General features: G+C 42.3%; 2 protein-coding genes across 5 annotated transcripts in view; both read left to right on the top strand.

The window, feature by feature from the left end:
- Window positions 1-5,458, top strand: part of AHCTF1 (AT-hook containing transcription factor 1) — a 57,155-nt gene extending 51,697 nt beyond the window's left edge. For all 4 annotated transcript variants that reach the window (XM_060272892.1, XM_060272889.1, XM_060272890.1 and 1 more), the window contains exons 34-36: window positions 373-506; window positions 1,820-1,926; window positions 4,608-5,458. In XM_060272892.1, the coding sequence (XP_060128875.1) occupies window positions 373-506; window positions 1,820-1,926; window positions 4,608-4,809 (443 nt within the window). In that variant the 3' untranslated portion in view covers window positions 4,810-5,458. The remainder of the gene's footprint in view (window positions 1-372; window positions 507-1,819; window positions 1,927-4,607) is intronic.
- Window positions 5,459-6,075: 617 nt separating this feature from the next.
- LOC118081834 (kinesin-like protein KIF28) overlaps window positions 6,076-12,050 on the top strand; it is a 29,917-nt gene continuing 23,942 nt past the window's right edge. The window contains exons 1-3 of the mRNA XM_060273276.1: window positions 6,076-6,129; window positions 9,920-10,111; window positions 11,580-11,783. Coding sequence (XP_060129259.1) covers window positions 6,076-6,129; window positions 9,920-10,111; window positions 11,580-11,783 — 450 coding nt within the window. The remainder of the gene's footprint in view (window positions 6,130-9,919; window positions 10,112-11,579; window positions 11,784-12,050) is intronic.

Raw genomic sequence — 12,050 nt, 5'->3', positions numbered from 1 at the left:
AGAGGAGACATTAGGATTCATCTGTTCTGTAAAATGTGAAGAGAGCCTTAAAATGAGCTGGTGTTCTGCAACAAAATATTCCAAGGCCATAGACCACAACTAGTGCAATAGGGTGTGGAGCAGCCCTCCATAAGACATTAGTTTTTACTTTGCCTTGTCCATTTGCAGTCAGCGTACAAGGTTCAAAGGGTCTTTGTGTAACAAAGCCATGCCAGGTTTTTTAAGAAGCTCAAAGAAAGATTAGCTAAATTGTGGTTATATGGAAAGCTCCTCTGCACCCTGCTTTCCGCTTATTCAGGATTGCAGACTTAGTTGCATGCCTGGAATGCTTAGTTTCAAGTTGAAAAATAAATGCATGTTTTCTGATTCTAGGTGAGAAAGCAGTGACGCCAGTGCAACTCAAAGATTTCAAGGCAGACTTGACTTCTCAGTTTGTCTTCTCGCCCCCTGCTTTGAGATCTAGGAAGAAACAAGTGTCCAGTATTTCAAGGATTGTGGAAGAATTGGTAAGTAAAGCTTTTGATCCCTTCTCCAAAGATCTGAAGAGAACAAGCCAGCAAAAATTGCAGTGGATCTTTTCAACACCTTTTGCAGCTTGCTAGAACCAGCTTGAGCTGTTGCTTCCTGGGTGTCCAGGGCACTTAATTGGTTTTTACTGTTTTTTAAAGTATGTATATACTCGAGTATAAGCCTACTTTTTCAGCACAAAAATGTGCTGAAAAAGCCACCCTCGGCTTATACTTGAGTGAGGCGGGCGGTGGCAGAGAAAGGCACAGGGCCGCGGTTTCAGAGAAGGGCTGCGCCGCAACTCTCCAAACCCGCGTCCTATGCCTGCTCTGTGCGAGGTGGCGGGGAGGGAGAAGCGGCGAGGAAGGGATCCGTCCTCGCTGCTTCTCCCCCCACCCCACTGCCGACAGCTGGGAAAGGCATAGGACGGTATTTATTTTTATTTTTGAAATTTACCAGTAGCTGCTGCATTTCCCACCCTCGGCTTATATTTGAGTCAATAGGTTTTCCCAGTTTTTTTAATAGGTAAAATTAGGTGCCTCAGCTTATATTCGGGTTGGCTTATACTCGAGTATATAGGGTACTTAATTTTATTTAAGTTTTAAACTGTAATTGAAAAACCCATGATTCTCTACGATCATGCTGGCTGGGCTGATGGAACAGTGCAACAACTTCTGGAGGGTAACTCAAATGACAAGTGAAAACAATATACGCATCACCCCTTTGCTATACAGCAAATGACAAATGGTTTAAAAGATTAAAAGATGCCAGCTTTTGCAATATTTAACACACTTAAAGCAAGCTTTCAGGCTCATTATATAGCGTTTGAAGAACTGCTGACAGCAAGCAACACAGGGCAGTTACGTTGCTTATTTTTTATCTGCATTAGTCAATATTAGAAATTACATGGAAAAGCAAGGAGTTTGTATTGATAAATTGGAAGCCATATATCATCATGTACCCATGGAACCAATGGTCACTATCCAGCTTGTCTGTGTGGAGGGTCCATACATAAAGGAAAGGAAGCTGGCTTATGAGTGATGGGGGAGGCAGGAAAGATGGGAATAGATTGGCCTAGCACCGTGCACCCTAGTCCCAGCCTTGCCTCTGTTGTTGGCTTTCTTTAAGGGGTTTTGTATTTTCTGTTTTGAGTATGAATGTTTTAAATTACTGCTGTATGGCACTGGTTTAGCAGTGTCACTACTAGTGCCTACACGTTCGTATGTGGACAATAAATTTAAAAAGTAAATAAAAAGGAGATGGCAGAGAAACGGCTTCACTCTAGGTTTACCACTCTACATTTGTCCTTTAGGAATTACCAGTTAAAGAGGAGAAGGATGCAGTCTCAATAGAAACTTCAGAGAAGCAGAAAGTAAAGAGAAGCAGAGCTACAAGGTCAAAAGCAAAAACAGCAAGCAAGTATGGGATGATTCTATATTCCCCCCCAAATATGTTATTTCAAAAGCAGTCATGTGCAGAAATTATCGCAGTAATGCATTTGGCATTTGGTATCGTAATAAAATAAAAATAAAAAAGAAGGGACGCGGGTGGTGCTATGGTTTAAACCACAGAGCCTAGCGCTTGCCGATCGGAAGATCAGCGGTTTGAATCCCCACAACGGAGTGAGCTCTGGTTGTTCGGTCCCAGCTCCTGCCCACCTAGCAGTTCGAAAGCACATCAAAGTGCAAGTAGATAAATAGGTACCGCTCCGGCGGGAAGGTAAACGGCGTTTACGTGCGCTGCTCTGGTTTTGCCAGAAGCGGCTTAGTCATGCTGGCCACATGACCTGGAAAAACTGCAGACAAACGCCAGCTCCCTCGACCTGTAGAGTGAGATGAGCATCGCAACCCCAGTCTCGTCTTCGACTGGACCTAACTGTCAGGGGTACCTTTACCTTTATCGTAATAAAAAAAGACATTAATTTGGTCTTCTGTGGCCTTTCAAATGTTGCCATACTCCTAGCTTCCATTATATAGGCCATGTTGGCTGGAGGTGATTGGAGTAGGGGTCAACATCTAAAGGGGCCTCTGTTCCCCACCTATGCCCTAAAGCAGGGGTCCCCAGACTTTCTGCGCGGCGGGCCGGTGCCCGCCGCGCCGACCGCGCGGTGGGCCGGAGGGCAGGGGAGTGCGCGCGCAGCGGGCCGGAGGGCGGGGGAGTGCGCGCCCGTGCGCATGCGCACACGCACACGGGCGGGAAAAAATCGCCAAAAATCGCTTGTGCGCATGCGTATGGGCCTCCCCCGACCCGGAAGTGCACCAGAAATGACCTCTTCCGGGTCGGGAGAGGCCCATACGCATGCGCACAAAGGATTTTCGGCGATTTTTTGCCGATTTTTTAGATCGTCGCTGCGCCGCGCGCCGTGAGAGCGGGCGGCGGCAGCGGGCGGCGGGAGTCGTCGCGGGCCGGATTGGAAGGCCGATTGGGCCGCATCCGGCCCGGGGGCCGTAGTTTGGGGACCCCTGCCCTAAAGCATAAGAAATACTTTATACCAAGTCAGTCCATCAGTTCATCTAGTTCAATATTGACTGGTAACAGAAATCTAGTTTTCAAACAGGACATTTTTTCCAGCCTTATGTGGAGATGCCCGGGATTGAACATGGGACCATTTGCATGTACAGTCGTACCTCGTTTTGAGTCCGCTCTGTTTAGGGTCCATTTAGTTGAATGTCTGCGGCAAACACGGAAGTACCGGAACGGGTTACTTCTGGGTTTGCTGCTCACGCATGTGCAGAAGTGCTAAATTGTGCTTCACGCATACGCAGAGCGGCGCTTTGTTGAGCGTCCTTTTCGTCAAGTGTCCGGGGCTCCAGAATGGATCCTGGATGCAAAAGGACTAGAGATGTGAAGGCCCAGAAAAAAACCGGTTTTCCCCCGTTTTTCTCCCTGAAGCCTTTTTTGTTTTTTTCTGAAAAATTGGAAAAAATGAAAAAATAGATTATGGAATGTTTTATTTTATCATGAGGAATAAAATATTTTAAGATAAGGGGTTCAAAGATTTTATAAATCCTTAAAAAAATATATGTATGGTATCAGATTATTCTAATTTCTGTGAGGACAAGCAAGTCCTAGGTTACAAACTGAACTCTCCAATGCAAGAACGAGATACATTTCTTCCTTTAGGAGGTGCTGTTGTCGCCAGAAAAGAAAAAGGTTTCAGTTTTGTTTTTGCATGCATGTGGTATGCATTGGTTCTGTTCCTCTTCACTAGGCCTCAAAGCACTGGAAGAAAATATAGAGCAACAAAAAGGGCCTGAAAGTGTATGTTCTGTCGTGGCAATCAGAGAAGTGTTATGAAAGAAAAAAATAAATGAAAATATTTAAAACATTAAATGCTGTAAAACAGTCTTTAAAAAGTGTAATAAACTAATTTAAGCATATAGTAGTAGTTAAAGTGGTTAACAGACCACTCACATCAGTGTGAGGAAATACATAAGGTCTCATGGGCAAAACATGGGAGGTGGAGTAAGCATGTTGCATAGCAAACAGTGATGAATGACATGTTAAATTTCAGTTCTGATACACTATATTTTTTAATATTCTAGTTGTTTTAATTTTATGACCATTAAAATTGTCCATAGTTATATTTTATGTTTCTAAAGTAACAGAATGACTTTCAATCTGGAAAAGAAAAAAGAAGTGCTAATATAGCATTTTTTTCAATTTCCATTCCCCCCCCCGGGGGGGGGGGTTCCGAGCTTCAAAATTTCTGGAAATTTTCCATCTCTAGGTACGACTATTATTATTATTCTCGGTAGTCGCGCCCACCCTGTGGTACACCCTCCCACCAGATGTCAAGGAAATAAACAACTATCTGACTTAAAAGACATTTGAAAGCAGCCCTATTTTGGGAAGTTTTTAATGTTTGATGTTTTATTGTGTTTTTAATATCCTATTGGAAGCCGCCCAGAGTGGCTGGCGAGGCCTGGCTAGATGTGCGGAGTATAAGTAGTAAATTATTATTATTATTATTATTATTATTATTATTATTATTATTACGATGACTACTATGACTGAGCCTAAAGCTAATTATTCAGTCTTCATTCATCTAAACAGAAACATAACTTGTCAGTGTATCCTCTCATTCCTCTTCCTTGCAGAGTCCTAGGGAAAGATAGCGGTTGGTCATCGCCACACGTGGAAATTAAATTCATTTCTCCTTATGGCACACCAGTAGATGGAGCAAAAAGCAAACAGAAGGAGTCTGTGGATAAAGCAGAAAAGACTGTTCGTAAGACTGTTCATAGGAACGAGAGAATAACTAGCTTTCCAAAGCCAATTGTTCAGAAGAAGAGGCTATAACTGTTTTTAAATATGTGTATTGTACACCAATGCTTGTAAAGTCATCAGAATTGTGTGGAATATTAAGAAAAAATCATTAATTTGGAAGATAATTTATATAAATTATTGTAAAATTTCAGAAAACTAAAGGTCTTCAATAAGTAACTCCGTATGGAGTGTGATTTCTTCAGTCAATGCAGGTTTTCTATTTTATAAGACTTCATACATTTATATAATATGTAAATAATCTTATTTTAGGAATGTTAAATAAAAATGTATACTTAACAGCGATTATTGTCCATTAGATTTTTGAGAGAGAGAGAAAGAATAAAAGAGGTGTGGTGCAAAGAAATTAAAGAGGATTTTAATGATGGCTTGTCACTGTTGGAGCTTCTCTAATGGGAGGCTACTCTTTTTTAACAGTTTGATCTTGCAATGTTTTTGAAAATTAAAATTTGGCAGTTTTAGAATTTATAGAAAATGTTTTAACCTTTTGGGAATTGGTAATAGGGGTTATCCATTGCATACAAGTTCCTTACTCTTCTGGTTGAACATGTACCTTCTTGAAGTCGGAATGTAAACAATTGTATTGAAGCTGTGCAATATTTTTTTGTATTTGTCTTAACTTGGGAAAGCTGCTCTTCAGTTTATAAAACAAAATCTCACCTCAGATGTTTCATTGTTCTTTCAATTTGCTGCATCAGCAGGAGTCTCTAACATTAGAAATATTTATATGTTTGCAATTACTCACCATGGGACTCAACACTTTCAGGGATTTCGCCTCCTTACATTTGCCCCCAAATTTGATATTTTGAAATGATGCATGTTTTATAGACTTTGTGGTTAATAGAGAAATGCTACCACAATTTTGGTAAAATAAAATGGTCTGGAAATATACATTCTCCTGTAGTGTTTGACCTATATCACTGCAGCACAGAGAAAGTGGAATCAGGTTGAATCAGATTTATGGTTCAAATTCGGAGAGAAGCCGAAAGAGGCAAGTACTTTAAATGAAGTTTTACATAGGATGCCCAATATTCAGTTGCCTCTTTTAGAAATGGTACACACTGCTGGCAAATGTGACCTTCTGGAGTTCCTCTTAGAAATAATGTATCGGGTAACATTCAGGTAATGAGTGGACACATAAATAATTGAGGAACAAAGTAGCAGCTGTATTAGGATCCACTCTACCCTTTTCTTTTTCCAAAACAAGGTCCTGAAGATAAAACTTGAGCGATGCACTCTGTTTGTTTCTGAATTCCTTGGAAGAGTTAAAGCGGCAGAAGCATGCCCGGTTCAGACAGTGTGAAAGTGGCAGTACGCGTAAGACCTTTCAGTAAGGTTAGTAACTTGTTTTGTCTTCACTGAAACTCAGGCTTAAGATCACAATGGGGCAGCTGAGTGGTTGGTGATGGGAGAGGCTGGGGACTACATTTCAGAAAAGAGGAAGTGTCACTTGGTAAGGTGAGGAAGGAGCCCTTCCGATAATGGTGACACTTTTTAGAGGGCAAAACATCTGCTATGGAGGGGGTGCAGAGAGGGGAGAGTGATGCTTGGAACAGCTGCCCTGCTACCAGTCCTTCATACACAGTACTGTAAGTCGTTCATGTAGCAAATCAGGTCTGGCTTGGATCTCAGTGTGCCTTTCTCTGGGCGTGGTAGGCATGTCTGGCTAGTTCAGGCAGGTTTGTGAAAATGTCTCTTCGTATGCATGTTGATAGGTCCTTAAGGTTTCCTATAAAAGTAAGAATCTAGCTGAGGTTGCTTTTCTTATCTTACTGTAACAGTAACAGGAGAAGGAACCATTTTAGAGTTAGGCTGGATCTACACTGATATATAAAAATGCTGTAAAAAAGAAAAGTAGTATAGCTCTCTGCAATTTCCCATTGCCGGCGGATTGCTGCTCTACCGTGCCCGCTGGTGTCACATTTTTTATTTTATTTTAATTTTAACCAGTGTTGATTCGCCCTTGGTATTGGTGTTGTAACATTGGAAACTTATAACATAGTCCCTTGATTCCAAAGTGTTGTTTTCCTGAGGACCCTGAACTCTCCTCTGCCTTTGTGTTATTTTTATTTTTTTAAAAGGCTAGTTTAATATTTGCAAGAGGCTGCTGTTACTGCATGGACTCTGTGGGGTGGGGAAGTAACATGACTTTTTGGTTCACAGTTAATGGATCCATTTGGCCCTAGGCCTGAAAGTCATCTACTTCATTCTGCCAGGGCTTCTGTGCTTTCTTAAATGCGTATGACAAGCAAGTGTGTAAACAGCTGCAGCTTTTCCCAATCTGCACCTGTTGGACACCTGTCAGTCATACAGCTTTTCAATGGGGCAAAGCCAGGCTCTCTAAAACACGGGTAGGCAAACTAAGACCTGGGGGCCAGATCTGGCTCAACCGCCTTCTACATCTGGCCCATGGACAATGAGTGTTTTTACATGAGTAGAATGTGCCCTTTTATTAAAATGCATCTTTGGGTTATTTGTGGGGCCTGCCTGGTGTTTTTTACATGAGTAGAATGTCTGCTTTTATTTAAAATGCATCTCTGGGACATTTGTGGGGCATAGAAAATTCGTTAATCCCCCCCCCAAAAAAATAGTCCACCCCCCCCAAGGTCTGAGGGACAGTCCTGGCCCCCTGCTGAAAATGTTTGCTGACCACTGCTCTAAAAGCTTGTCTCAGCTGTCTGGAGTGACGTAAACAAACATGGATATTGCCTGGGGGTGGGGTGGGTGGAAGCTGGAAAGAGATGGCTCTGTTGCTGCCAAACAAAACAAAACCTAAACAAAACAAAACCTTCACCCTCACAGTTGGTTTCCTCACTTCAGCTGATAGCATGCATAGTACCGAACCTCTTCAGTTTCCTAGAGCAATTCAGTCTCCTAAAGGTTTGAAAATAGAAGTGAGGCAAATGTGACTCACTAATGGAGATATTTCAGACTGAATACAGATATGAAGCTGTCTTGAGGCATTCTGACCAAGGCTTAAGTAAGCATATGAGGCGCAGGAGGGTATGCATGAGTACACTGACCCTTCCCTACAAACCCTGGGCAGCTGTTAGCCAGTGTAGACAATGTTGGGTTTAGATGGACGCAATGGTAAGACCACTTCCTATATTCCTATCCATTGCCCACCATCTGTTCAAAGTGACTGCCGGCATGTGGCCTCCAGAGGGTTGTCCGAGAGTGAATTCAGACCTCTGATCCAAGAAAAATTAGTCACTCTTGCATTGCAAAACTTCTACTTTCTCTGCTCTGCATCGGCTTTAATTAATCTTGACTCCCATCAGCAACCAAATCTGGAAGCAGCTTTTCACAGGAGGCAAAGATCCCAAGGTCTTCTCCGGCAGAAATGTCCTTACTGATATCACCAAAGCATTTCATATTTAACTCTGAATGTCCAAAATCCATTCTTTACTGTTTCTTCCAAGTCTCTGCTCATGCATGCTTCTCTCCTGGCATGATTACTTTTAAGTTTTAAGCCTTATTCTGAACTCCTGAATAGGTCTCATAAGGATGTGATGATGTGTACTTCCCTCCCCATCCCACAACATTTTAATGCAGGCATTAAGCTTCAACTTCCTCTAAATTGCTCATTTTTTTAGCAGCACTTAAAAGATCGTGAGTACAGTATAAGAAACAGAATCATAATTGCTGCTTAAGCTTGCAGTTTTAAGCATGCATGGATCTTATTACAATCAATATAGCTAACTTCTAAGTAAATTTGGAACATAAATGTGATGTGTTTCATTTTTGGATAGTTTAGCACAGGCATCCCCAAACTGCGGCCCTCCAGATGTTTTGGCCTACAACTCCCATGATCCCTAGCTAACAGGACCAGTGGTCAGGGATTATGGGAAATGTAGTCCAAAACAGCTGGAGGGCTGAAGTTTGGGGATGCCTGGTTTAGCATGTGAATATTTTTTTTGCCCTCAATCTTCTTTGGGAAACCATCTAAACCCCCTTTGTGAGAACTGCACAGTTGGTAGAGCTTGAGACTCAGGCTTGTGGGTTCAAGCCCCACACTGGGCAAAAGATTCTGGCATTGCAGGGGATTGGACTAGATAACCCTCTTGGTCCCTTCCAGCTCTGCAATTCTATGATACTATTATTATGGGAGGTTTGGACAGAGGCATCCCACTGCCTTGCCCTGCTGGCCTCTGATGTGAAAGTATTCTGATGGCACAGAGCTCTTCATTCTGTCCACAGGTAGAAATGATGCCAGCAGGAAGCTCTTAAACAGGGCATTCCAGAAGTGAGGAACTGAGTTGAGCCCACTGTCATCACTTGATGTCATCAGGCTCAATTGCTGCGCTAGCTCCAGGTTGGAGGAGCTATTTGCCTTCCCACACTGCCTTTGTACCAGAGTGAGGAGCAAAGATGCAATGGCAGCCCCATTGCTGCCCGACTGGGTTTTGGATTGTAGTGTTGCAGGGCCCTTGGGTGTATTTATGTGTATAGTGATGGGAGGTACTCCATTATATGAAAATCTAACATTTTCAAAGATCTCTGGTAGTGTGTGATACATTATAAATGACCATTTGAAATGTGCAGTATAGATGAAATGTTGAACAAGGCCCTGTCTGTACTATGCATTTAAAGCAGTATCATGCCACATTAAACAAGCACGGCTTCCCCCAGACAATCCTGGGAACAGTAAAGATGCTGAGAGTTGTCAGGAGATCCGTATTTCATAGAATCATAGAATCATAGAGTTGGAAGAGACCACAAGGGCCATCCAGTCCAACCCCCTGCCAAGCAGGAAACACCATCAAAGCATTCTTGACATATGGCTGTCAAGCCTCTGCTTAAAGACCTCCAAAGAAGGAGACTCTACCACACTCCTTGGTAGCAAATTCCACTGCCGAACAGCTCTTTGTTGTTGTTTAGTCGTTTAGTCGTGTCCGACTCTTCGTGACCCCATGGACCATAGCACGCCAGGCACTCCTGTCTTGCACTGCCTCCCGCAGTTTGGTCAAACTCATGTTCGTAGCTTCGAGAACACTGTCCAGCTCTTACTGTCTTTATTTTTCCCACAGAGCTACAATTCTCAGCTCAATGTTGAATTGTTGAACCACTCTTGAGAGTGAATTTTAATTTTTAAATATTAATGTGAATTTTAAAATTTCAATAGAGAGAGAAGAATGCAGGCAGCAGATGTGTGATTTCTATGAACTGCAGCACTACAAGCATACATGATCCTAAGAATCCAAGCCATGTAAAAACGTTTACCTTTGACCTGGCGTATTGGTCACACAATGGATTTTTAAAGGACCAAGATGGCAAGCTCATTTCAGCTGGGCCAAACAGCAAATATGCGGGACAGGTAAAATGCATTTCATACGGTGATTTATTTTTTTGCAGTGCAATGCTAAAAGCACAACTACTCATTCTGCACTAGGACCAGTTCACAGGATGGTAAAGCAGAGGTTGGATTCAGTAAGAAAACTAAAGTTCTGAATTTAAAAACCCAGCTCCTTTGCCTAGATTTTCACATTTGCACTTGGGTTGCATATTTACAACTGTCATTGCTCTGAGCACAGTGTTAGAGCACCTTATTGTTGAACTTTTTGGAGTATCTGATATGGTCAGTGCACCAAGACCAACCTATCCATACCTGCAGTGCTTCATGATATCCAAGGGGCTGCCACCAAAAGAAGTAAAATGTCCTTCCCAGTGTGTGCAACAGCGCACACTGTACACACACACATTGGCATCTATTCTGGTACTGAGGACTATTTTCCTCACATTTCTGTTTCAAAGAGTTTACTGATTTTCAAGGAAAACACAAACATAAGCATTATCAAAATAATTTGTTCCCTTGCCTTCCCATTCCCTCTCACCAGAACAGAAGACTAATGCATCAAATGTTCTCTTAAGTCTATGTGTGCAGTTGGTGGGTGCCAGCGATCAGAGTGTTCATTTGTAAAGGTAAAGGTAAAGGGACCCCTGAACATTAGGTCCAGTCGTGACCGACTCTGGGGTTGCGTGCTCATCTCACATTATTGGCCGAGGGAGCCGGCGTATAGCTTCCAGGTCATGTGGCCAGCATGACAAAGCCGCTTCTGGCAAACCAGAGCAGCACATGGAAACGCTGTTTACCTTCCCGCTGTAGCGGTTCCTATTTATCTACTTGCATTTTGACGTGCTTTTGAACTGCTAGGTTGGCAGGAGCTGGGACCGAGCAACGGGAGCTCACCCCGTCACAGGGATTCGAACCGCCGACCTTCTGGTCAGCAAGCCCTAGGCTCAGTGGTTTAACCACAGCGCCACCTGGGTCCCCAGCGATCAGAGTGTTCATTTGAATATTTTATAAAGGAGTGCCTTTTAAAAAAATAATCCATATCAGATATGTCATTCAGGGCTTGTACTCTATTAGTATCTCAGATAAAACAATTGTCCATACATTCTGTTTCCATTGTGTGATGTGTAAGTGATCAAGTCCTTTCCAGTTTTTTGGCAACTACCAGAAGAAAGATGATAAGTTCTTTGTGTAATAGGTTATGTTGAAGATTGTTAATAAACCTAATAATAAACCTAGGCATGGATTACATCGTATATTCTGGTTTATGATTTTGCTTATTTCTGTGAATACCTTTCCCAAAATAGTTGCACTAACTCACATGCATATGAAAAGTCGTACCGGTTACCATTCTTCTTACATTTCTGAGCCTGGATATTAAGGCAGCACTGGAGCAGGCAAGTAAGATCCTGTGCAGATGTGCATTAGACAGCTTATTTGTGTGTTTTCTTATAAATCTTTCTTAGATTTATTTTTTTGAACCCCATTATAGAAGGAAGTTTTTCGTGACCTTGGGCAGGGAGTTCTAGACAGCGCTTGGCAAGGTTACAATGCTACCCTCTTGGCTTATGGTCAGACAGGCTCAGGGAAGAGCTATTCCATGGTTGGATATGGCGCAAACAGAGGCATAATCCCAGTGGTGTGTGAAGAGCTCTTTAAAACAATTCAAAACCAAGAGCAGAACAAGCAATATCAGGTTTGTTCAAGTTGTATAAAAGTTTGTAAATTCCAGCGTTGCTGGATGCCTAAAACATACTCTATATTTAGGCAATATTCATTGCAGTTTTTGTGTTTCAGGGGTGTATATATGTAAACCTAAACATATTTTGCCATGGTGCTGAATGAAGGATGATACAGATTAGGCCCTAAAAGGAGTGATTCTGAGTAGCTAAACCCATAGAGATTAATCATGTAAAGATTCTAGTGACAAAAAAGTTATAATTACTATAATGGGTGTGTGTAT

The sequence above is a fragment of the Zootoca vivipara genome, chromosome 3 (genome assembly GCF_963506605.1).
Source record: "Zootoca vivipara chromosome 3, rZooViv1.1, whole genome shotgun sequence".
NCBI classification, from domain to species: domain Eukaryota; kingdom Metazoa; phylum Chordata; class Lepidosauria; order Squamata; family Lacertidae; genus Zootoca; species Zootoca vivipara.
This window is presented reverse-complemented; position numbering and strand designations above follow the sequence as displayed.